Genomic DNA, 26708 nt, shown 5'->3' on the forward strand with positions numbered 1-26708 from the left:
TTGTGTCTACCTTCAATTTAAACCAGCATCTGCAGTTTTTCAGAAGGGTCTCGACCTGAAACGTCACCCATTCCTTCTCTCCAGTGATGCTGCCCGACCCGCTGAGTTACTCCAGCATTTTGTGTCTACCTTCGAGGCCAATCTAACCTGTATAAGTTCTGGGAAAAGACACACTCGAGTCTGACGGGATGGATGTCATCGTCCTGTTGGCCTTCTACTGAAAGCGAGGGTACAATGCATTAGCTTCAATAGGAGGCCGCACTATCACCAGCGATGCTGCCTGACTTTGCTTTGCAGCCCATCATAGTATTCAGGCCTTGCCAGAATCGATGGGCTTCAGAGTGATTATACTGGGTCTCAAGCGTGTCCTGGTATTGTCTCTTGGCATATTGATGGCCTTGTAAAGAGCGTAGTGAGATTTCTTGTACTGCTCCTGCTTAGGATCATTTGACTTGTACGCTGCAGCCTTGGCCTGTTGATGTTCGGTGAGCCCTGATCGCCCCATCTGCAAACCAGCTCAGCTATTGCACCCGTAAAAAGAAAACAATCATGAACATTTTAAATAGCTTCAATTGTTCAGTGCCCCAAGGTGCAATGTGGAGTCATCATCGGCGGTCACTGGAAATGAGTATGACTGTCCTCTCCATAGGGTCGGACACCTGTGCGTGACTTTGTTTAACGTGGGGAGACTGGTGCACAGACAGCCACCACACGGTCCTTGACAGATCTGGGTCAGGATCCAGTGGCGTGGAGTCCAAGACGACCGGGGACCCTTTTCTGCTGCAGCCTTCATCCATCCGCCTTCCCAGCCGTTGTAAAGTCAGCCATCATCCTCCGCCTGTTCCACCGTTGAGGTCTTGGTAAATGTGGTCACAGGATTTTTGTCTCCCCTAAAGTTACTGTTGCTTCACTTCTCACGTAAGTGGTCTCATCCCTCAACTATCTTGCTCTTTATCCCTTTGGAACTACACACTTTTTAAAAAAATCCCCCCTTTCCCCAAAATATTTTTTCCCCGTAATCTTTTAATGATAGTGCTATTACTTGGTTTTCTGTCATTGAGAATGGGGATCTATTAAAATACCACTTACCACTCTGTGTAGAAAATTAACTGCAGATGCTGGTACAAATTGAAGGTATTTATTCACAAAATGCTGGAGTAACTCAGCAGGTCGGGCAGCATCTCAGGAGAGAAGGAATGGGTGATGTTTTGGGTCGAGACCCTTCTTCAGACTGATGTCAGGGGGGCAGGACAAAGGAAGGATATAGGTGGAGACAGGAAGATAGAGGGAGATCTGGGAAGGAGGAGGGGAAGAGAGGGACAGAGGAACTATCTAAAGTTGGAGAAGTCAATGTTCATACCGCTGGGCTGCAAGCTGCCCAGTCAAGATGAGGTGCTGTTCCTCCAATTTCCGGTGGGCCTCACTATGGCACTGGAGGAGGCCCATGACAGAAAGGTCAGACTGGGAAGGGGAGTTGAAGTGCTAAGCCACCGGGAGATCAGGTTGGTTAAGGCGGACTGAGCGAAGGTGTTGAGCGAAAGTCCGCCGTAACCAACTTGATCTCCCGGTGGCTGAGCACTTCAACTCCCCCTCCCACTCCCAGTCTGACCTTTCTGTCATGGGCCTCCTCCAGTGCCATAGTGAGTCCCACCGGAAATTGGAGGAACAGCACCTCATATTTCGCTTGGGCAGCTTGCAGCCCAGTGGTATGAACATTGACTTCTCCAACTTTAGATAGTTCCTCTGTCCCTCTCTTCCCCTCTAACTGAAACAAAACATTTCTGTTAGGAGATTTAAATGGAGCAAAGTAACACCTGGAGGTTTTGTTTATTTAAGAATTTTATTGAGGTAACAATTTTGCATTACTTTACAACAACCAAAGATTTTTCAAATAGCAAAATGAATAAGCTCATCTGTTAACAAAGTTGGATAAAAAGCTAAAATTTTTACGATTGTATAAAATGCTGCTATGATACAAGTCAATCTGTCAATTAAAGCTAGTTGCACATACATGCAAAAATTCATGTTACAATATCTGTATATTTAAAAAAATATAGAACCTTGAATCCAAACCTTGATTGTAGAAAACCTTTGAGACAAATTCTATTCCCATTATCACTATTTCCTGCCCCTCATTATGGCACAACCATATTAAATGATAAACTCTTATCTCTTAGATAACTCTTCTACAAAAATATCCAAAAATTAAAAACTTATCCCACTGTATTCTGCTTGAAATTCAGCAAAATTGGAATACACGTATCATACAACGGTCCCAGAGAAGGGAGAGAATTCAAACACCCTTTAGTGAGTATTGGCAACGTTAGGTCCATTCCTCACCAGAGTTTAATATCTAACAAAGCATCAATGCTAAACAGTGGTACAGCAGGCTGTGCTTCTGCCTCAGTGTTAGAGACATGACTTCAATCTACACCTTCTCAACCTGCGGAGTTTGCAAGTTCTCTCCAGGGTTACCCTGGGATCCATCCACATCACAAAGACACTAGTTGGTAAATTAGTGGCCACTTTAAAAGACCTGTGGTGTAGATGGGTGGTGGGAGAACTGGGGCAAGTTAATAGGCAGATGAGAAAAAATAGGTCAAATTGAGAGGAGGCACTTGTACAGCTGCACCAAGAACTGGCATAGACCGCAATGGCCAAATGGCTTTCCATGTCAAAGGGAAATATGAACACAGGCTATCAAAGGAAGTATTTCAACAACAAGAAAACTCCCAACCAGACCACCAGTAACACATTACAGCTCCAAGCAGGACGAGATGATTAAGGTTGATGCAATTTTATAAACAGTGGACGCCAACTCTCGCCTTTGCCAAGTCTGCAGAATGGGACATATGGAACAACCACAAAAAATTAAAGCTAACAACTTGTCGGCAATTATAGACATGATCAAATATTCAATACAACATGATGCTTTACAAGTCCCAGTGTGCTCAGTAAAATAAACCAGCCGCTCATCAAAATATAGGTAAGAAGCAGCCTTAAACACAAACCTGTCATCAATTTTGCAGGTTTGGAACTCACTCCGAAACGTCACCTAACCTCTATGATAGGAGATAGCAATCTGCAACGAGGCAGAGAAAAGAATGGTCTAAAACCAGTTTGCTGCACTGGTCAGCATGGACAAGTTGGGCTGAACACTCGTGTATGGGGAGAAGACAAGCCAGGCTCAGCCTGGAACGGCACCTGGGAGCAAAGGGAAAGATAAGTGTGGAAACAATGATGCAAACAGACTTGGCAAAGAATATGAACTAGGCATTGTAAAATTAACATTACACCAAGAACAAAAATTGAATATTAAACGTCACATTCCTATGATAAGATTCCACCTTTTGAAGCCCAATACAAATTGAAAAACATAAGCTCCAATCTTGTTTGGTTTGGGGCTTTTACATGTTCTTACAAAGTCTGGAACACTGATTTGGAAACGTTTCCCAATTAAAGCTAACAAAACAGATCCTTCCTTAATCATGCTCGTGATGATTGGGTTTGCTGATCAGATGTACATTCAAGAAGTGAATCGTCGTGAGCAGGTGGGTACACTGTGATGGGCATTGCACATGAAAGGCATGGAACAAACAGCAGAAACCACCTTCGCCATCAACTCTAAGCTTTCAGTGAACACTTTATTGCACGATTACCCAAAACACAAGGGCATTCAGAGAGCTGCACAGGATTAGCCCAATTTCACTTCCCTTTTATAAATTCAATATTTTGAGCAAAATTCAAGAGTGTAAGGGTTCATTAAAGAACTGGGCATCTCAACTGGATTTGTCACTGATAATTTACACAACTCAATACCAAAAGGGCTTGTTTCTGTACTGTGCAATCCTATGACTAAATGGTGGAGATATAAAATAACAAACTACTTTCTATAACATGAACTCTCCTTATGCCTCTCCACACCCCCGATCTGCTGTGTGCTTGTGATGAATATTGGTTTCATCTCAGTTACTAACTGTTACACATATTATTGTTCAGAATGATTTCCTACATTAAAGCACAAGTTAATATTTCCACATTCAAAGTAAATCACCAGTGTATTACATTCAAGCTGCAACTTTCCCCTACTGGATTTCCATCAGAATTCGCTATTCCAGGTTAAAAGTACGTTGTTATTTCAAAGCACAGATAGAAATGCATAAAAAGCAAATCAGAAAGATAGCCCGGGAGGCAGAGGCCATTAATCAGCGTCCCCTTTGCAGAAGAAGCCTACAAGTGGATGAAGATGTGCAAGGAAACACATGTAGTGGGAATACATGTAGGAAAAAAACTGCAGATGCTGGTTAAAATCGAAGGTAGACGCAAAATGCTGGAGTAACTCAGCGGGACAGGCAGCATCTCTGGAGAGAAAGAATGGGTGACGTTTCGGGTCACCCATGTCAGGGGAGGGGGCGGGACATTCGTCCCTGACATCAGTCTGAAGAAGGGTCTCGACCCGAAACGTCACCCATTCCTTGTCTCCAGAGATGCTGCCTGACCCGCTGAGTTACTCCAGCATTTTGTGCACCGTTGCAATTTGTATCGTGGTTTCCTCGGACGACAGCAACTTGCTGACAACAGTCACCTGGCTCCAGCGTGGCCACATGTTGGCAAGAGCCAGCGTTAAGTGCCGCATAAACTACATCCCAGCGGGACACATTAGAACTTGTGTACACACGCACCACCAATGGTACAAATGCCGATTTCTATCCAATGTCACAGCCTGGCAACATGGAAACATCTAGTGTAAAAAACAAAATGTTAATTACATTGAAAAGTTGTTCCATTAACAACAACAACAAAAATATAAAGAAGTTTTAAAACTATAAACAATCAAAAACAAGACGAGAGTTCGGCCGTTTTGCGATAATTGAGGGTTACAGAACGAAAGATCACAGGTAAATGCAATCTCAGAGGAAAAGGGAAACACTTTAAAACAGTGAAACTCATTGACTGAAGTGGTGACTGAACATTGGGCTTTAACTTAAGATTTGGATTGAATATAGTCTACGAATAATGGGGAGGCCATTTAAAAATGAGGTGAGAAGAAACATTTTCACCCAGAGAGTTGTGAATTTGTGGAATTCTCTGCCTCAGAAGGCAGTGGAGGCCAATTCACTGGATGAATTTAAGAGAGTTAGAGCTCTAGGGGCTAGTGGAGTCAAGGGATATGGGGAGAAGGCAGGCACGGGTTACTGGTTGTGGACAATCAGCTATGATCACAATGAATGGCGGTGCTGGCTCGAAGGGCCAAATGGCCTCCTCCTGCACCTATTTTTTATGTTTGTAAGGATGAGAGGAGATCTTATCGAAACGTATAAGATTATTAAGGGGTTGGACACGTTAGAGGCAGAAAACATATTCCCAATGTTGGGAGAGTCCAGAACAAGGGGCCACAGTTTAAGAATAAGGGGTAGGCCATTTTGAACTGAGATGAGGAAAAACTTTTTCAGTCAGAGAGTTGTGAATCTGGAATTCTCTGTCTCAGAAGGCAGTAGAGGCCAATTCTCTGAATGCATTCAAGAGAGCTGGATAGAGCTCTTAAGGATAGCGGAGTCAGGGGGTATGGGGAGAAGGCAGGAACGGGGTACTGATTGAGAATGATCAGCCATTGAATGGTGGTGCTGGCTCGAAGGGCCGAATGGCCTCCTCCTGCACCTATTGTTTATTGTATGGATCCTGGAAAGGAAATGAAGGGATGTGATAAATGTGAGCAGAAATGTTTATTCATGTGGCATGCAGAGAGAGGAGTAAATAATCTGTTCTGGTATGTTCAGAAGTACAATCAAACACTTCAGTCAACTATTTCAATGCTTTGAAACTCCAATTGATGATGTCAAAAAAGAAATTCCTCCCAATGTTTTTCCAGGTCATTAATAAAAGGTGCCAAAATTGAGATATTTCTGAGGAATGGAAACATGAGAGACCGCAGATGCTGGAATCTTGACCGAAACACAAAGTGCTGGAGGAACTTAGCGGGTCAGGACACCCCCAAACTCAGCCCCCACCCCCCCCCCCCAATCTCAGGGGGTCAGGCCACCCAAAACACCGCCTGACCATTCCCCTATCTAGATGCTGTCTGACCTGATGAGTTCCTCCAGCATTTTACAAATTTCTGGGGAAGATATGCACAATTTCTCGTCAACAGCAAACTAGGTCAAGTATTGGATGGAGTATGACATTTGTGGAATTATTCAGAGTTGCTGTGGGTCAGCAGGATTCCAATGCACTCCCTCAATCAACGTTTGCTCATTGTTAAGGGAGATACATCTGTCCAGAATTACATCTTTGATTAGTGAAAGACGTGGATGTGGAGAGGATGTTTCCACTAGTGGGAGAGTCTAGGACCAGAGGCAATAGCCTCAATAAAAGGATGTACATTTAGGAAGGAGATGAGGAGGAATTTCTTCAGTCAGAGGGTGGTGAATTTATGGAATTCATGGCCACAGTCGGCTGTGGAGGTCAGGTCAATAGATTATTATTAAGGCGGAGATGGACAGATTCTTGATTAGTACGGATGTCAGGGGTTATGGGGAGAAGGCAGGAGAATGGGGTTGAGAGGGAAAGATAGATCAGCCGTGATTGAATGGAGGATTAGACTTGATGGGCAGACTGACCTAATTCTGCTCTTATCTAAACCAAAATATGTTGGGGATGGCTGATGGCATGGATGACTTCATCTCCAGGTCATAGCAAGAGTTCTTGAACATAGATTCACTTCAACACTAACAATGCCAGCAGGGTCTATCCAAATTGGGTATTTTCGCTGCAGTATTGTTGAATTCCTTTCACAATTGCCTCAGAATGTGCAGTCCCACGTACTCTCGCAGCATGAGCTGGACCCTTCAAAAAACAGGACGGAAAAATCGGCAAATGAGCCACATTGACATCAGGCAATGACAATCTCCAGGGACATGTACTCTTGTGGTGTGAGCGGGGCAATATTTAACGGCAGCACTGAAAAGTGCTAGTGAGCCGCATGACAATCCCCAACTACAGGAGGTCTAACAGCTCTCCGGGTGTAGAAGCTAGATGTGGAAAGTCCAACATAAGAACAAAACTCTCTGCAAGAAATTATCCCGGTCCACAGAAGCTGCTGCCCCTTCCCAGTATTGCCGTGCTTTTACACCCATCCTGTTCAAGTGAGTAAAGGATTAAATGAATAGGAAAGAAAACTGCAGATGCTGGTTTAAATCGAAGGTCGAAGCAAAACGCTGGTGTAACTCAGTGGGTCAGGCAGCATCTCTGGAGAGAAGGAATGGGTCGAGACCCTTCTTCAGACTGATGTCGGGGGAGGGGGTGGGACAAATGTCTCGCCCTCTCCCCTGACATCAGTCTGAAGAAGGGTCTCGACCCAAAACGTCACCCATTCTTGCTCTCCAGAGATGCTGCCCAACGATAATAGAGCAGAGCAAGATAGACCACTCGACCACTCGTAGTATGTCATGGCACCATTTTAGTAGGCAGAAACTTGCAGAAATATTTTAAAAGAAAAATAACAAAAATCTGTGAATTGATAGATGAGATATATTCTGCATTTTAATGGTATAATCACACATACTGTTCCCCCAAAACACTGATTACACTGCGAGAGGCAGAGCGAACGGTGGGTTTTGCTTACTAAAATGGCGGACGTTACGCTCCTTTGCGTACTACACTTCAGGCGCAAACAGAGGCGATTTCAACGGAGTGGTCCATCTTGCTCCTCTCGTATCTTTAATGCTGCCTGACCCGCTGAGTTACTCCAGCATTATGCTTCTACCAAGGATTAAATGAAGTTGCCTCAAACAGTACCATTCACTTGTGGGTGGTGCTTTTAGAAAGGCCAGGTGTAGGCCATGTGTAGAATGCACTCCCCTAGTTGTGGAATGCTCAATGCATGGGGAAAGTTTCTCCTCTTCTTTCCCAGCAGTTAGTTCCCTTTAATATTTTGAAAATCAACTTTGCCGCTCATCTTCAAAATTACAAAAACGTAACCCTCATTTATCTCATCTCCCTTTGATGTGCATCCCTTGATTTACCATAGTGCACTTTCTTCACAAACTTCCCACGCTCCAGAACGGAACACATGCTCCCAAATGTGTTTCCACCAGCACATTGTAGAGCTGGAACACAACTACTATCCCCTCTTAGTCTAGAAATAAAATTACTGGATGAATTTAAGAGAGAGTTAGATAGAGCTCCATTTCAAATTCTGGAAGAGGGTCACGTTTTAGTTTGGTTCAGTTTAGAGGCAGTGCGGAAACAGGCCCTTCAGCCCATGGCGTCCGTACTGACCAGCCATCCCCGTACGTTGACTCTATCCTACACACACGCGGGACAATTTACAATTTAACCAAACCAATTAGCCTACACACCTGCATGGAGTGTGGGAGGAAACTGGAGCACAAAAACCCACGCAGGTCATGGGGAGAACGTACAAACTCCGTGCAGACAGCGCCCGTAGTCAGAACCGATCCCTGGGTCTCTGGCCCTGTAAGTCAGCAACTATCCGCTGCGCCACCGTGCCACTCCAAATTTCCCATAAAGGGAAAAAAGATTTTAACGTTGCAGATAAAATGGTAGAAATTTAAACCTAGGATCCTTGCACATTCTATATCAAAGCCAATGAGATGACATTGAATCTGCAAATATTGAAGAGACAATGGTGTGTGGATCGATGGTGAATGGATCATTTTAGGAGACTGAGATGGGAACATTTACACTTACCACCAAACTATGAACTGTCAGACTATACAGGGTCTCCATAACTGATCTATTGAAATCCACTTATCAAATTTATGAAACTAAAAAGGTGCTGTATTGCATGTACATCATCATTATAAGAAGGTTATTGCGTATGAAGCAATGGAAAGCATTCATTCAAACTATACCCAAATATTTCTGAGGGAAATAAAACAGAACTATTAAACAAACGTATCAAAATTAATTTTGAATCAGAATTTTTGAATAATTTTGAATAAATACGAACGTGGTAAAAGTAAAGCGAGTGAGAACAGGGCTGGAAAGCTACAAATCCACAGAGGAAGTGACGTTGCCTCAGGCTCCAGTGATGAGAATTTTGAGATTTGTAAGCTTAATCACGTGGCTTAGTGCTTTTTAAAAAATCCGTCAAAAATTAAAATCCCAACATCATCAGTGTAGTCATCAGTAAAACGTACGTCCATAAAATCCTTGTGTCAGGATTTTGTTGTGAGAGTGATTATGACAGAGCTGTAGTTGTGTTGCTGGTGTTCAGTTGTTATCGGGTGAGGCAGGCGATGAAGGCACTTTGATGCCCTGAGGAAGTCGGCGAATGTAGAAGAGGATGTAGGCTTGAGCTTTGCAGACTTCATCCACAGTACACAGAGTCACCGTTGAATCATTGCAATGGACCCACAACCCTACAAAAGCCAAAGTATTCAAATTACAAAGTAAACGTAGCACTGAACTTCAACGCTGCCACTTGGGGCAATAAACCGCACATTCTTTTTTAGGAAAAAAACCCTGCAGATGCTGGTTTAAATCGAAGGTAGACACAAAATGCTGGAGTAACTCAGCGGGACAGGCAGCATCTCTGGAAAGAAGAATGGGTGACATTTCGGGTCGGGTCTGAAGAAGGGTCACTCTAGGGGCTAGTGGAATATGGGAGGAAAGCAGGCACGGTTTACTGATTGTGGATGATTCAGACTGAAGAAATGATCTCGACCCGAAACGTCACCCATTCCTTCTCTCCCGAGGTGCTGCCTGTCCCGCTGAGTTACTCCATTCTGGGCAGAAACAGGCCCTTCGGCCCGAGCCCACGCTGAGCAGCGATCACCCCATATACTAGCACTACCCTACACGCAAGGGATAATTTACAATGTACAAACCTGTACGTCTTTGGAATGTGGGAGGAAACCAGAGCAGCCGGAGAAAACCCACGTGGTCACAGGGAGAATGTACAAACTCCATACAGACAGGATGGAACCCGGGTCTGTGGCGCTGTGAGGCAGCAACTCTACCGCTGTGCCACTGCGCCGCCCATGTTCCGAGGTGCCATTACATGCAAACTAAAAACAGCCTAAATCGCAAGGAGAACATCAGAGTCCGCACTCCTGAAAGGGATACGACACAGCTGCAGTAATTGGACACCGCGGGGGCTTCACCGAGCTACGGCCAACTACAGCAGGACAATATCAGTCACTTACATCAGTGATTGAACGACAGTTCAGTCACTTACAAATTGAAATAGGGTGGCAAATGGTCAAAAGATTCTAATGTTACATTCTGAAAGTGATTTGAGAGGGCAACTGCTTTAAAGTAAGACATGCAGAAGCATCAGTCAAAACACTTAATCGTGCATAGAAAGACAACGCAAGAGCAGATGAGAGGAAGAAGAAAATTAACACGATATTAAAGGCAATTCAGGCTGACTTGCGTTTAATTCAATGCAGCTCAAAATTAGAACATGACACTAATTTCATTTGAAAGATCAGATCAGATTTGCCTCAGCCCATGATTCATTAAAATCAAATGCAATTGACAGCAATTATCACGTTTAGGTCACGTTTGAATCAACCAGATTCACACCCTAATGCAAGACATTATCCCATTTTCACAGTTCTCCTCTGCAGTTTTAACTTTTGGATGAGACAAAAGTATTTGCATCATGGAAAGTATCTGGAAAGAGAACCAATCCCTTGGTTTAAAGTGTGCGTTTCAAATGCAGTCCCCCCCACTCCCACCTGCCAAAAACATTCCTACCCCTGAAGCCAATAGATTTAGAAATTGGATGATTACATGTGCAGCGTCTGGCAATGAGGAAAGATGAACAATAGAGCCAGATTTTGATTGATTAAACTCTGGGGAAGGTTATAGCTGAGGGAACGAATAAGGTTACAGTGAGGGGAATGGGGAAGATTATAGCGGAGGGAATGAGTACGGTTACAGAGAGGGGAATGAGGATGGTTCTTCTTCTTCTTGCGTTTGAGGCAGCAGAAGTTATGTGCCGGCCTCCAGGCGCTGTAGCCAGTGCAATGTGCTGTTGTCGAGGGCCGTGAGGTCTACCCCTCCACCAGGGGGACGGAGGACAGTGCAGTCGAAAATGACGTGCTCCACACGCGCAGGCTGCTGATGAACGCAACCCCCAACGATGCATGGGGAAGGTTAGAGTGAGGGGAATGTGGAGGTTATAGTGAGGGGAATGGGGAGGTTACAGTGAGGGAGGTTATAGTGAGGGGAATGGGGAGGTTACAGTGAGGGAGGTTATAGTGAGGGGAATGGGGAGGTTACAGTGAGGGAGGTTATAGTGAGGGGAGGTTAGAGTGAGGGGAATGGGGAGGTTACAGTGAGGGAGGTTATAGTGAGGGGAATGGGGAGGTTACAGTGAGGGGAATGGGGAGGTTATAATGAGGGGAATGGGGAGGTTATAGTGAGGGGAATAGGGAGGTTATAGTGAGGGGAATGGGGAGGTTACAGTGAGGGAGGTTATAGTGAGGGGAATGGGGAGGTTACAGTGAGGGCGGTTATAGTGAGGGGAATGGGGAGGTTACAGTGAGGGCGGTTATAGTGAGGGGAATGGGGAGGTTACAGTGAGGGAGGTTATAGTGAGGGGAGGTTAGAGTGAGGGGAATGGGGAGGTTAGAGTGAGGGGAATGGGGAGGTTACAGTGAGGGGAATGGGGAGGTTATAGTGACGGAGGTTACAGTGAGGGGAATGGGGAGGTTATAGTGAGGGGAATGGGGAAGGTTATAGTGTGGGGAATGGGGAGGTTATAGTGAGGGGAATGGGGAAGGATGATGGGAGGAGTGAACAGAAACCAGAGACAACACTCTCACTCACTCTCTCTCGCTGTTTGTCCCCTCACAGATCTCTAAATACAATTTAACTGGTAGCTCCCAGATTGCCACTGTAAAGCGAATTATGTGCAGTGTTCATGAGCAAATAAATGTAGTTTTTTTACATTGTTATTTAAGACTATTTTTGATTTCCCCAGACTGCTGCACTAGGGATAAGGGCACAGTAAAAGCACACACCTCCATCCATATTGTAGCAATACGCTGTGTAATGTCCTGAGCCAAAGCCCTTTCCGTGATGCATGACCACAGCAGCCAGGTCGTAAGTGAAGTAATTGGTCCCAAGGCCTCCAGTGGACTCTCTGCAACAGTATGGTTCCATGTTTAACACCTGGTCGAAGCTCACGTGCACTCCTATCTTCTCACGGTGATTGCGACCTGACCACCTGCAAGAAAAATGCCAGTTTAGTTTAGAGATACAGCACGGAAACAGGCCCTTTCGGCCCACCGGGTCCACACCGACCGCACATTAACACTATCCTACACCCACTAGGGAACATGTTTACATTTACCTAGCCAATTAACCTACAAACCTGTATGTCTTTGGAGTGTGGGAGGAAACCGAAGATCTCGGGGAAAACCCACGCAGGTCACGGGAAGAACGTACAAACTCCGGACAGACAGCAGCCATAGTAGGGATGGAACTCGGGTCTCCAGCACTGCATTCGCTGTAAGGCAGCAACTCTACCGCTGCGCCACCGTGCCAAATACTGAACCGCAGACGTGAACACACGCAAATGGTTTTGGTGATTAAAACCTCCGTTACCTGAAGCGTTTGAGGTGTAGACGCAGAACATGAGGTAGCTTGTGGATCACGAGCTGTTTCTGTGCTTCAGTTAGGACCAAGGGCTTTGAAGAGGACTTCCTGCGCTTGCCTGAGACAAGAAGCAACTTTTAAACATCTCTTCATGAACATTTCAACGCAATTCACCAAATATCGCTTCACATCAAATGGAGTTCTTTGAAGAGTGGTGACTAGATTTTGCTGAATAAATAGGGGTTCAGTTGTCCTGCCTGCCTACACTGCTGGAAAATCACAGAGACTTACCATGTGGAAACAGGCCCTTCAGCCCAACTTACACACACCGGCCAACATGTCCCATCTATACTAGTCCCACCTGCCTGTTTTTGGGCAATATCGTTCTGAGTTTCATTGTCCGTTTAACTCGTTATCACGTAGCCCACAGCCAACAATGGACCATTGTGCGCTCCACCTTTCCATGGTCATCGTTACTTTTAGCATATCTTTCATTCATTTTGTTCTATATCTCTCTATCTCTGTATCTCTTGTTTCCCTTTCCCCAGACTCTTGGTCTGAAGGATCTGGACCTCAAACGACACCTATTCATTTTCTCCAGAGATGCTGCTTGACCCGCTGAGTTACTCCAGCTTTTTGTGCCTATAATACTAGGTTTGAGCATCAGTAAGAAACCCAATGACAAGTTCAAATCAGACACAAGCTGTGAAACAGAATTCTGTAAATCTGGTCATTTGCAGTAGCAACAGGTAAAAGTGTAAAAAAAAACTACAAATTAGTTTCTAACACCCTTGAAGGAAGAGTGGGGACTGATTTGGTTAGGTTTATTATTGCCACGATTGTCACCGTGTCGTGGTGGAGAAGCTTGTGTGGTCCTGAGATCCTGAGAGCGATGCCGTCTGGAGCTACGCTCCTGGTAGGGTCACCCATGGCGGTACGGTCGAGGGGGAGGTCCCTGACAAAGAGCGATCCAACCAAGACCTCCACGGTGGAACAGGCGGAGGGAGGATGATGGGTGACTTTAGTGGAGCGTCACAACGGCTGGGAAGGTGGATGGATGAAGGCTGCAGTGGGCCGGTGCTATAGACGGGAAGGTAGAAGCTCTCCCCCCCCCCCCCCCACCCCACCCCACCCCCCCCCCCCCCACCCCACCCACCCCCCCACCACGAGTCTCGGGCAGATGAGGCTCGTCAGCCTGGGAAGGCAGTGCATCTAGGAGAGGGAAAGCTCTGATCTAAAACCTGCACTGCCTTGTGGCCATATCCAGTCATGAAAAAGGCTCCAGGAGTAAACCTCAAGAAAACTCCGGAGTGGGAGTCCCTGAGGCAGTTGGTCGTTGTCTACAACCTCGTTCTGGCAGCTCCTGCGATGGTGCTGGTGCCAAACTGTAACGGCTCTGCTGTTCCTTTGGATCAATCAGCGACGTGGAGAGGGGGGACGTGCTGAATGGGCAACAGCCTATCCTTCATGTGACATTACCCAGGCTGGCATCCCACCCACACATCCACGCTGCTCTAGCCGAGACTTGGCGCAAGCAGCCAACACCCAGGATGCATCAGCCATGACCGAGGGGGGGCCTTAGAGACCTATTATTGTCACGTGTACAATTAAATGCTGTCTTTGCATGCTATTCAAACAGATCCAATATAATATATTTAATAATACTTGTATCAAGTCAAATTCAAGTACAATAGATAGAGCAAAGGCAAAGGTACCAAGTGCAGAATATAGTTCTCAGCATTGTAGCGCATTCAGTTCCATAGACAAAGTGCATTATCCGCAATGGATATAGAGAAGCAGACAGTACCCCAGCTTATGGAAGGACCGTTCAGAAGCCCGATCAGAAGCCCTACAGAGGGGAAGCTGGTCCCAAGTCTGGTGGTGCGTGCTTTCAACCTGTCAGACCGGAGCAGAGAACAGGAATGACCGGGGTGGGGCAAATCTTTGATTATGTTGTCTGCTTTTCCAAGGCAGCGCGAAGTGTGGATGGAGTCAATGGTGGGGTGTGTGGTGTGTGTGATGGACTGGGTCACATCTACAATGGTGGGGAGTGTGGTGTGTGTGATGGGCTGGGTCACATCTACAATGGTGGGGAGTGTGGTGTGTGTGATGGACTGGGTCACATCTACAATGGTGGGGAGTGTGGTGTGTGTGATGGGCTGGGCCACATCTACAATGGTGGGGAGTGTGGTGTGTGTGATGGACTGGGTCACATCTACAATGGTGTGTGTGTGTGATGGGCTGGGCCACATCTACAATGGTGGGGAGTGTGGTGTGTGTGATGGACTGGGTCACATCTACAATGGTGGGGAGTGTGGTGTGTGTGATGGACTGGGTCACATCTACAATGGTGGGGAGTGTGGTGTGTGTGATGGGCTACATCTACAATGGTGGTGAGTGTGGTGTGTGTGATGGGCTGGGTCACATCTACAATGGTGGTGAGTGTGGTGTGTGTGATGGACTGATGGACTGTTTGGTCTGTGTGATGGACTGAGCCACATCTACAACTCTCTGCAATTAGAAAAATAACTGCAGATGCTGGTATAAATCGAAAGTATCACAAAATGCTGGAGTAACTCAGCAGGTCAGGCAGCATCTAGGAGAGAAGGAATGGGTGAGGTTTCGGGTCGAGACCCGTCTTCAGACTGATTATGCAATTTCTTGTGGTCTTGGGCAGAGCTGTTCCAGCACTGAGCTGTGATGCAACCCGACAATATACTCTCTATTGTGCGTGTGTAGAAGTTGGTAATCGGAAGAGACATCGGATACATGCAGAATGTTCTCAGGCTCCTCATAAAGCAGAGGAGTTGGTGTGCCTTCTTGGCTTTCACATCACTGCGGTTAGTCCACGACAGCTTATTGGCAACAGTAGCGCCAAGAAAAAACATTCTCACCCAGAGCGTTGTGAATTTGTGGAATTCTCTGCCACAGAGGGCAGTGGAGATCAAATCACTGGATGGATTTAAAAGAGAGTTAGATAGAGCTCTAGGGGCTAGCGGAATCAAGGTATATGTGGAGAAGGCTGGTACAGGTTACTGATTGTGGACGATCACCTATGATCACAATGAATGGCAGTGCTGGCTCGAAGGGCTCGAAGGGCCAAATGGCCTCCTCCTGCACCCATTTTCTATGTTTCTATGACACGAAGCTCTCAACCATTTCCACTTTGGCACCATGGATGCTGATGGGGCATATACTCCATCAGGCTTGCCGAAGTTCATAACTAGCTCCTTAATCTTGCGGACATCAGGGGAGAGGTTATTATCCTGACACCATGTTACAACGTTCTTCATCTCCTTCCTACACTTTGCCTCGTCACTATTTGATATCAGGCCCACAACAGTGGTGTCATTTGCAAACACAGATGGAGTTAGAGCAGAATTTGGGCGTACAGGGAAAAGCTTTGCTTGTGGGCCATCCAGTCAAATCATAGGATAGCCGAGTACAGTCAAGCCATACATCAGTACAACAAGCAGTGCAACAAACTACGGGGAAAATACCACAATCCAGTGTTTTAAGTAGTATGGCTGCTCTCATTCATCTTGACTGCATTTGTCTGCAGAACTGGTGGCCAACCACTCTTGTGGTTGCAGAACAGTCTCAGGTGTGCCACTATTTCAATAAGGGAGACAAAGTGTGTGGAACTATCAATTAGCCGGACAGGAACAAAACGTTATAGGGATCTAGCGGTAGAGCGGTGGAGCAGCGGTACAATCGCTGCCTCACAGCGCCAGACGCCCGGGCTACGGGTGGCTGCCTGTACGGAGTTTGTACCTTCTCCCCGTGAATTGCGTAGGTTTTCTCCGGGTGCTCCAGTTTCCTCCCACACTCCAAAGATGCACAGGTTTGTAAGCTAACTGGCTTAGGTAAAATTGTAAATTGTTCCTAGTGTGTAGGATGGTGTTAGTGTGCGGGGATCGCTGGTCGGCGTGGACTCGGTGGGCTTAAGGGCCCGTTTCCGCGCTGTATCTCTAAACTAAACTAAAGCTAGAGAATTTCACAAATAAGGAAAATCATAGAATGTTTGGACAATCAATATATGATAGAATGACAGGTTGGTTAAAGCAGAAGACCAATCTATATAGTACCATTCTCCCTCACCCTTTACTCACAGCTCTTCCATTTAGTTTAGTTTAGAAAGAGAAGGCATAGAAACGGGCCCTTTGTCCCACTGAGATCACGCCGACCAGCGAACACACGTACACTGGTTGTATCCTACACACTGGAGACAATTTACTATTAACCTACAAACCTGCACGTCTTTGGACTGTGGGTAGAAACCGGAGCACCCGGAGGAACCCCACGCGGTCACATGGAGAACGTGCAAACTCCATACAGACTGTGCCCGTAGTCTGGATCAAGCCCGGGTCTCTGGAGCCATAAAGCAGCAACTCTACCCGCTGCCCAACTGTGCTGCCTTTCTTTCTCCTGTCAGATATTTACATCCTTCCCCTGTCAGCACCACAGTTGAATCTGCTACCTTTACCACCACTGGCATTGCACTGCAGACTCTATTCACCCGTTACATACAAACGTTTTCCTCATGTCACTGAACTGCACTTCTCATTCCTACAATATGTCCATTAATCCGACCCCCCTGTCAATGGGAAGTTTCCCTTTATCTAAAATAAGAACAAACACAAGTGTAGTTGTTCAGAAGCCCCACATCCCCGGGGTGAGCGGTGGTGGCGAGGAGGGAAGTTTCACTTGTGTTTGTTCTTATTTCGCTGCGTTAGAGGGAGACAGGACCAGGGAAGAGAGTGGAGGAGCAGCACAGATCTCCCTGGCTCTGGGAGAGAGAGAGAGAGAGAGAGAGGGAGGGAGCAGCACCCACATGTGGCGGCGCTCCTTCCCCGGACCCTGACACCCTCCCCCTCCCCGTGCTCCCGCTCTCACCCGCTGCCCCGGGTGCACTCTCTCCAGGACCCTCTACCCCGACTCTCTCTCCCCCCCCCCCCCCCTCTCTCTCTCCCCCAGGTTGATTGGTGGTGGTGGCGAGGAGGGAAGTTTCCTTGGGTTTATTGTTTGCGAGGGGGGCACTGCCATCTCTCGCCATGTCCCGGCTCTGGGTCGGTGGCGATCCGCTCTCCGGTGAACCTTCACCGGCAGCCTCTGCCTCCAATCCCCGCCGTCTAAGAGCTTGCTGCAGGCCAGATAAAGTCTCGTGGCGGCCGGATGTGGCCCGCGGGCCATAGTTTGGAGATCCCTGTAGTATACCATAGTATGGTAGAGTACCATATATCAGGAACAATGACGAGGCGGAGTATAGGAAGGCAACAGAGAAAAACATAACCTGCCTGATCTCCCGGTGGCTCAGCACTGCATCTCCTCCTCCCATTCCCAATCTGACCTTTCTGTCCTGGGCCTCCTCCATTGTCAAAGTGAGGCCCAGAGCAAATTGGAGAAATAGCACCTCATATTTCGTGTGGGTAGTTTGACTTCTCTAACTTCAGATAGCCCCTGCTTCCACTCTCTATCCCTTCCCCCTTCCCAGTTCTCCCATTAGTCTTCCTGTCTCCGACTATATTCTATCTTCGTTCCACCCCCTCCCCTGACATCAGTCTGAAGAAGGGTCTCGACCCGAAACGTCACCCATTCCTTCTCTCCTGAGATGCTGCCTGTCCCGCTGAGTTACTCCAGCATTTTGTGTCTAAGACGATAGAGAACTTGGAAATATGGTGTCAGGATTAAATATCCATTGATGTCTTCACAGCCACCACTGTTCCAAGGAGAATACCCCTAGCTTCTCTAGTCTCCCACATAACGCTCCTAGGTCTGAATTATATTGGTAAAATCTCTCATGCATCCTATCCAAAGCATTCAGGAAAGTTGCAAGGTGTGCTACCCAGCACTGCATAAAATGCACAGGGAGGAACTGCAGATGCTAATTTAAACCAAAGACAGACTCAAAAAAATGGAGTAACTCAGCGGGGCAGGCCACATCACTGGAAGGGTCTCGACCAGAAGCGTCGCCTATTCCTTTTCTCCAGAGTCTGAAGAAGGATCTAAAAAGGATAGGCGACGTCTCAGGTCGAGACACTTTTTCCGACTGAAGGCCCTTGTCCTTCTTCTCCATAGATGCTGCCTGACCTGCTGAGTTACTCCAGCACTTTGAGTCTAATCTATAGTTTTTTATTCCCCTCATTGATCTCGTTTGTCACCTCTATTCACACTTCCAGCAGCCTGATCAGGGGAGGACCACAGTCTAGGATCCTTCCACCACTTGACATTGGGGGCCAGAGTGTGATGGAGACGCCCCTGAAACAAGGGAAGGGATGTCACCCCAGGAGGCCACGTGAGTGGCAACGGTGCTGGCTATCATAATATTTCTGTGAATACGGCCATACGATGCTGATGAATGAATAGAGAGAGAGCCTCCGAGAACGTGGAAGAACTTTTGCACAGTTCTTATTTTGCATATATCGTTTAGCCTGAATAAAGTATATTTTGATTACACATTGGGCGGTCACGGTGGCGCAGCGGTAGAGTTGCTGCCTTACAGCGAATGCAGTGCCGGAGACCCAGGTTCGATCCCGACTACGGGTGCTGTCTATATGGAGTTTGTACGTTCCTGCGTGGGTTTTCTCCGAGATCTTCGGTTTCCTCCCACACTCCAAAGACGTACATGTTTGTAGTTTAATTGGCTTGGTAAATGTACAAATTGTCCCTAGTGTGTAGGATAGTGTTAGTGTGCGGGGATCGCTGGTCGGCACGGACCCGGTGGGCTGAAGGGCCTGTTTCCGCGCTGTATCTCTAAACTAAACAAGCCTTCATCACCCTCTCAATCAGCATTACCAACATGCCTGTCAGTCTCTTGATCTTCACCCTCACAGAATTCACTGGGATCTCTTAATCTGCTAATTGACAAAATGAAGGACTTACCCTTGCATATTCAGCTCGTAATGAATGGCAAATTGCAGGGTAATTGTTGTAGGAGGTTTTGCTGCAATTATAGAGTGCTTAGAGACAGTAGATGACTTGTTGTTGGTAGTTTCAGTGTCTGCACCAAAGAAACATTAAAGGTAGACATAAAATGCTGGAGTAACTCAGCGGGTCAGGCAGCATCTCGGGAGAAAAGGAATGGGTGACGTTTCAGATCGAGACCCTTCTTCAGTCAGTCTGAAGAAGGGTCTCGACCCGAAACGTCACCCATTCCTTCTCTCCCGAGATGCTGCCTGACCCGCTGAGTTACTCCAGCATTTTGTATCTCCCTTCGATTTTAACCAGCATCTGCAGTTTTTTCCTACACCAAAGACGCATTACCAGCCTTAGAAGCTGTGCCATAGAGTAGCTGGATTAATTTATTGGACAAGGAACTGCTGGCTTCTGCTAGAGTGCAGAATAGTTGAGGAAGGTGATCCCACAGAAACAGGATTTTGGAAGGCTATTTCCACTATCTGGAGCCGACATCTTGGATCAGTGTCAGAATAAGTGGTGAAAGAAATTACACAGCGATAAGCCCTTAGAATTCACAGCAGAGACCTTTGGCTGCATTGCAAAAATATACTCAAAACTAAAATTTAACAAACAAATTTTTGGACAATAAAAGAATCAAAGAACATTGGTATCAAGCCCTCTATGATGAGAGGGGATCTTATTGAAACGTATAAGATTAGTAAGGGGTTGGACACGTTAGAGGCAGGAAACATGTTCCTAATGTTGGGGGGGTCCAGAACCAAGGGCCACAGTTTGAGAATAAGGGGTAGGCCATTTAGAACTGAGATGAGGAAAAACCTTTTCAGTCAGAGAGTTGTGAATCTGTGGAATTCTCTGCCTCAGAAGGCGGTGGAGGCCAATACTCTGAGTGCTTTCAAGAGAGAGCTAGATAGAGCTCTTAAGGATAGCGAAGTCAGGGGGTATGGGGAGAAGGCAGGAACGGGGTACTGATTGAGAATGATCAGCCATAATCACATTGAATGGCGGTGCTGACTCAAAGGGCCGAATGGCCTCCTCCTGCACCTATTGTCTATTGTGAATGATGAGCAGGCTACAGAGGCCATTAGACTTATTTATTTTCACATTTGAAGCTTTTTGAATGCAGGCAGCACAGGTGGATGATAATTGGTGCCTTGACAATGGCATCAACATCCCAAAGATTTTGTAACTGCGATTAGAATTTAAATTTTGTTTTAAAATAGTTTAAAAAAACTTATCGACAAAGTTACTGGGCTGATGAAGGAGCTGAACTATGGAAAGTGTTAAAGTACTGGAAGAGCAGATTTCAGAGGGAAACACTGCCCAACAGAGAGGGGTAGGAGAAAAGGTTCAGGAATAGGTGGAGTCAGGGCCATACAATTAGGGTGGAGGCAAAACCATGATTCAAGACATAGAAACATAAAAAATAGGTGCAGGAGGAGGCCATTCGGCCCTTCGAGCCAGCACCGCCATTTATTGTGATCATGGCTGATCGTCCCCAATCAATACCCCGTGCCTGCCTTCTCCCCATATCCCATGATTCCACTAGCCCCTAGAACTTTATCTAATTCTCTCTTAAATCCATCCAGTGATTTGGCTTCCACTGCCCCCTGTGGCAGAGAATTCCACAAATTCACAACTCTCTGGGTGAAAATGTTTTTTTCTCACCTCAGTTTTAAATGGCCTCCCCTTTATTCTGAGACTGTGGCCCCTGGTTCTGGACTCGCCCAACATTGGGAACATTTTTCCTGCATCTAGCTTGTCCAGTCCTTTTATAATTTTATATGTTTCTATAAGATCCCCTCTCATCCTTCTAAAGGATGGCAGAGTCAGGGGGTATGGGGAGAAGGCAGGAACGGGGTACTGATTGATAATGATCAGACATGATCACATTGAATGGTGGTGCTGGCTCGAAGGGCCGATTGGCCTACTCCTGCACCTATTGTCTATTGTTTATTGTCTATAACTCCAGTGAAATCAAGCCTAGTCTTTTCAATCTTTCCTCATATGTCAGTCCCGCCATCCCAGGGATCAATCTTGCGAACCTACGCTGCACTGCCTCAATTACAAGGATGTCCTTCCCCAAATTAGGAGACCAAAACTGTACACAATACTCCAGATGTGGTCTTACCAGGGCCCTATACAACTGCAGAAGAACCTCTTTACTCCTATACTGAAATCCTCTCATTATGAAGGCCAACATTCCATTAGCTTTCTTCACTGCCTGCTGTACCTGCACACCAACTTTCAGTGACTGGTGTACAAGGACACCCAGGTCTCGCTGGACCTCCCCATACCTAACCTAACTCCATTGAGATAATAATCTGCCTCCTTGTTTCTGCCGCCAAAGTGGATAACCTCACATGCCGTCCAAGTGGATAACCTCCAAAGTGGATAACGATGGAAGACATTTCCAAGGCACTCCGGAAAGTCAAGCTATCAAAGCAACCACAACGTAGATGGGTGTAAGGAGAAAATAAAATGGTGGCAGTACAACAGGAAAAAACATCAGGAGGCAACTCATCAACGTGTATTCCTGGAGGAGTTTCGGGAACGAAGGGGCATAGTAAAAAAGGAAATCAGAAGGGCAAAAAGGGGCCAGGAGATAGCTCTGGCAGATAGCATTAAGATCAACCCCGAGATTCTATAAATACATAAGGGGGAAATGAGTAACCAGAGAGAGTGGGCCCCCGCAGGAATCAAAGCAGTCAACTCTGTGTGGAGCCACAGGAGATGGCCAAGGTCCTCAATGAGCATTTCTCCTCTGTATTTACCGAGTAGAAAGACAGGAGGACGGAGGGATTTGGGGCAGTCTCTGGAAGTGTCTTGAGAGCAGTCAGTGTTACGGTCAGAGAGATGCTGAAGGTACTGTCGTGTGTGATGGTAGACAAATCTCCAGGGCATGATCAGATATATCCGAGGACATTGTGGGAAACCAGAGAGGAAATTGTGGGAGTCCTGGTTGAAATTTACGAGTCGTCTTTAAATACAGGAGAGGTGCCGGATATCGGAGGGTGGCAAACGTTGTGCCTTTATATAAGGGCTGCAGGGAGAATGCTGGGAACTATAGGCAAGTGAGCTTAACATCTGTATTTGGAAAGTTACTAGAGAGTATTCTGAGGGATAGGCTGTACAGCCATTTGGATGGGCAAGGGTTGATTAGGGACAGTCAGCATGGTTTTGTACGTTGGAGGTCGTGTCTCACAAATCTGATTGAGTTTTTTGAAGATGTGACCAAAAAGGTCAATGAGGGCAGAGCTGTAGATGTTGTATATATGGACTTCAGTAAAGCATTCGACAAGGTTCCCATAGTTGGTAGCTCTGGGCTCCAAGAGAGATAGCTGAATGGATAGAAAATTGGTTTCGTGGAAGGAAGCAGAGGGTGATGGTGGAAGGTTGCTTCTCGGACTGGAGGCCTGTGACTAGTGGTGTGCCTCAGGGTTCGGTGCTGGGCCCGTTACTGTTTGTCATCTACATCAATGATTTGGATGAGAACATACACGGTAAGATTAGCAAGTTTGCTGATGATACAAAAGTGGGTGGTTTTGCAGATAGTGAAGATGGGTGTGAACGATTGCAGCAGGATCTGGATCAATTGGCCAGGTGGGCTGAGGAATGGTTGATGGAATTTAATACAGAAAAATATGAGATGTTGCATTTTGGAAAGTCTAACGGGGCAGGACCTACACAATGAATGGTAGGGCTCTGGGCAGTGTTGTAGAGCAGAGGGATCTAGGAGTGCAGGTGCATAGTTCCCTGAAGGTGGAATCGCAGGTAGATCGGGTGGTCAAAAAGGCTTTTGGCACATTAGCCTTCATCAGCCAGAGTGTTGAGTATAGAAGATGTTGCAGTTGTATAAGACATTGGTGAGGCCACATTTAGAGTATTGTGTTCAGTTCTGGGTACCATGTTATAGGAAGGATGTTGTCAAGCTGGAAAGGGTACAGAGAAGATTTACAAGGATGTTGCCAGGATTAGAGGGTCTGAGCTATTGGCAGAGGTTGAGTAGACTGGGACTTTATTCCTTGGAGCTTAGACGAATGAGGGGCAATCTTAGAGAGGTGTATAAGATCATGAGAGGAATAGATTGGGTAGATGCACAGATTCTCTTGCCCAGAGAACATAAGTTTAAGGTTCATAGGTAAAAGATTTAATAGGAATCTGAGGGGTAATTTTTTCACACAAAGGGTGGTGGATGTCTGGAACAAGCTGTCACAGGACGTAGTTGAGACCCTCGAGTCCTGGTAACATCCTTGTAAATTTTCTCTGCACCCTTTCCAACTTGACAACATCTTTCCTATATCATGGTGCCCAGAATCTTTCATTAGATTGGGCGGCACGGTAGCGCAGCGGTAGAGTTGCTGCTTTACAGCGAATGCAGCGCCGGAGACTCAGGTTCGATCCTGACTACGGGTGCTGCACTGTAAGGAGTTTGTACGTTCTCCCCGTGACCTGCGTGGGTTTTCTCCGAGATCTTCGGTTTCCTCCCACACTCCAAAGACGTACAGGTATGTAGGCTAATTGGCTGGGTAAAAATGTTATTAAAAAAAAAAAAATTGTCCCTAGTGGGTGTAGGATAGTGTTAATGTACGGGGATCGCTGGGCGGCACGGACTTGGTGGGCCGAAAAGGCCTGTTTCCGGCTGTATATATATGATATGATATGATATGATTAACGAATCAGTTTGAGTTGATTGTCACATGTGCCAAGAGACAGTGAAAAGCTGTTTGTTGTGTGCTAACCAGTCAGCAGAAAGACAATACATGATTACAATCGATGCCATTTATAATGTACTGATACATGATGAGCAGTGCGAGTCAGATTTCACTTTAAATAACAGAATCTGATATTTGGTCAGCATCACAAATAAATGGGTTAGCGAAGAGGAATACAAAATAAATCAGAAAATTATAAACCAAACAAAGTTTAGATTCTATTGCCAGTATTTATTCACAAAATGCTGGAGTAACTCAGCAGGTCAGGCAGCATTTCAGGAGAGAAGGAATGGGTGACGTTTTGGGTCGAGACCCTTCTTCAGACTGAAGAAGGGTCTCGACCAGAAACGTCACCCATCAGACTGAAGAAGGGTCTCGACCAGAAACTTCACCCATTCCTTCTCTCCTGAGATGCTGCCTGACCTGCTGAGTTACTCCAGCATTTTGTGAATAAATACCTTCGATTTGTACCAGCATCTGCAGTCATTTTCTTATAAGATTCTATTGCCACATGTCTAAAACAAAGTTCTTGCCACATTTTAACAATCTTATACATAAGTAAGGAGCATTTTCAATAGAAAAAAGATCCCTACTCCATAACGATTCAATCTTTGCACAGCGTTCAAACATATTGCTTCAACTTTACTCACTGTTGCATTGGTCACAGGCATAAATTTTCCCTTCCAAAGCCTCTGTCTCAGTGAATTTTGCCAACATTTCCGTCAACAAGCAAGGATATGGGGAAGCATCTTCTTTTCCATTGCAGTGGTATCGCTCGGGAAATTCTAGAGAAAGGTCCCAGAAGGATTCAATTGTGTTGGATTTGTTGTCGCAAGTAAGGCAAGTAACCTGTTTCAAAGGATACGAGTCAATTACATAATTGGTGATTTCAACCCTCATTCCCACTTTATCCTTCAAGTAAAAGCGGATCCCAATTAGACAGTAACAGATTTTGTTTCAGCAGAAATCTGGTAATAGCTTAATTATACAGAGCTTTCCAGTGAGGCTAATTTAAAGTTTAGAAAATGGCAAAAAAGGGTGAAAGAAATTACCTGCAATAATAACACCACCATTCCCAGTTTTGAAAGTGTGTAATAAATTAATTGGTTAATAATTTTAATATTTTCTCAAATTTTATGGGTCAATCGCATTGAGAACGCTTGAATAGTAAAAGGTTGTGGGTTTTATAAACGCTGAAAGGCAATAATTTGAGATGTTTGGTGCAACAGTAAATCTTTACAGATAGACGTGTAAATATGCCACGGCACACTCTGCAATAAAAGAAGCTTCATTTTATTCGAGGCTGCCTTTACTGAAACAAAGAATGTGGTGCTCTGTAGAAAGTAATTTCTATCTTCCTGCTGCATGTTACTTGGAGGCAAATGCAAGCAACTCCAGGACCAGAGAAGCCACGTTAAGCATTTCAATAGGCATGTGATACCTGTCGAAACACCATCGAATGGGCAAACCAATAATGCCAATCACATTAACAGAACACTCCAAACTACTGTAGGAGCACTGACTCAACAGCCACTGATTCAGTTGGAGCCAGCAGTTAACCTGACATGTACAGCAGTCAGTGGCAGGCTAAAAAAAGCACCCCCCCTTCCAGCACATGAAGAGAACCATTTGCAGCATCAGTCATTATGCTGCCAATGGCTACACAACATAAATGACAGTCACCTTTGAATTGCTTTCACTGGTTTTCTTCACCCACTGCTTCCACAAGTACACGGACTCCTGGTACTTGCAAATGTTAATGTCAAACAAAGGACGGATAATGTGCAGAATTTCAAAGATCCATTAGGTGTTACAATGACAGCATAATGTCATTTTCCTCTCCAAACAACTAAAATGATTTTATGATTTTATGTAATTTATAGAAATGCTTGTAATTTCCTCTGAAAAGTACCTCAGAAAAGCTTTTCACTGTACCTCAGTACACATGACAATAAACAAAACCAAATTAAACTCCCAGTACAAGTATTGCATCATTTCTAATGGATCCTTTTAAAACAGGATATTTTCAAGCTTGTACACATAACTAAAGCTCACGACTCGTCCTCTGATAAATTGCACCAACGTTACATTTGAAATGATTGTGAAGGGCTTTAAGAGTTAGCTGAAACACAAGTTTTACAAATTGCCCATTGTATTTCATAAAAGCCTCAGTAAATACAAGTTTAAAAATGAGAGGGGTATTAGTAGGGGTATTCAACTTTCCCAATACAGGCAATCCCTGGGTTTACCTAGGGTTCCATTCCCAAGAACTGTCCGTAAATCAATTTTTCTGCAAATCAGAAAAGTGCAATTTCAACGAGGGTCGTTTAACATGAACATTTATTTATTATCTTCACCTTTAGTTTAGTGATACAGCGCAGAAACACGCCCTTCGGCCCACCAAGTCCGTGTCAACCAACAATCCCCGTACACTTATGCTATCCTACACACACTGATCACACAAAAGTGGGTGGTTTTGCAGATAGTGAAGATGGTTGTGAAAGA

At 45.6% G+C, this 26708-nt stretch overlaps 1 protein-coding gene across 1 annotated transcript in view; it reads right to left on the minus strand.

Moving 5' to 3' along the window:
- Positions 1-7367: 7367 nt before the first annotated feature.
- usp44 (ubiquitin specific peptidase 44) overlaps positions 7368-26708 on the minus strand; it is a 51705-nt gene continuing 32364 nt past the window's right edge. Inside the window, exons 3-6 of the mRNA XM_078420211.1 lie at positions 24854-25052; positions 12583-12691; positions 11997-12202; positions 7368-9383 (exon numbers count right to left, since the gene is read on the minus strand). Coding sequence (XP_078276337.1) covers positions 9235-9383; positions 11997-12202; positions 12583-12691; positions 24854-25052 — 663 coding nt within the window. The 3' untranslated portion in view covers positions 7368-9234. The remainder of the gene's footprint in view (positions 9384-11996; positions 12203-12582; positions 12692-24853; positions 25053-26708) is intronic.

This window comes from Rhinoraja longicauda, chromosome 23 (genome assembly GCF_053455715.1).
Source record: "Rhinoraja longicauda isolate Sanriku21f chromosome 23, sRhiLon1.1, whole genome shotgun sequence".
Taxonomy (NCBI): domain Eukaryota; kingdom Metazoa; phylum Chordata; class Chondrichthyes; order Rajiformes; family Arhynchobatidae; genus Rhinoraja; species Rhinoraja longicauda.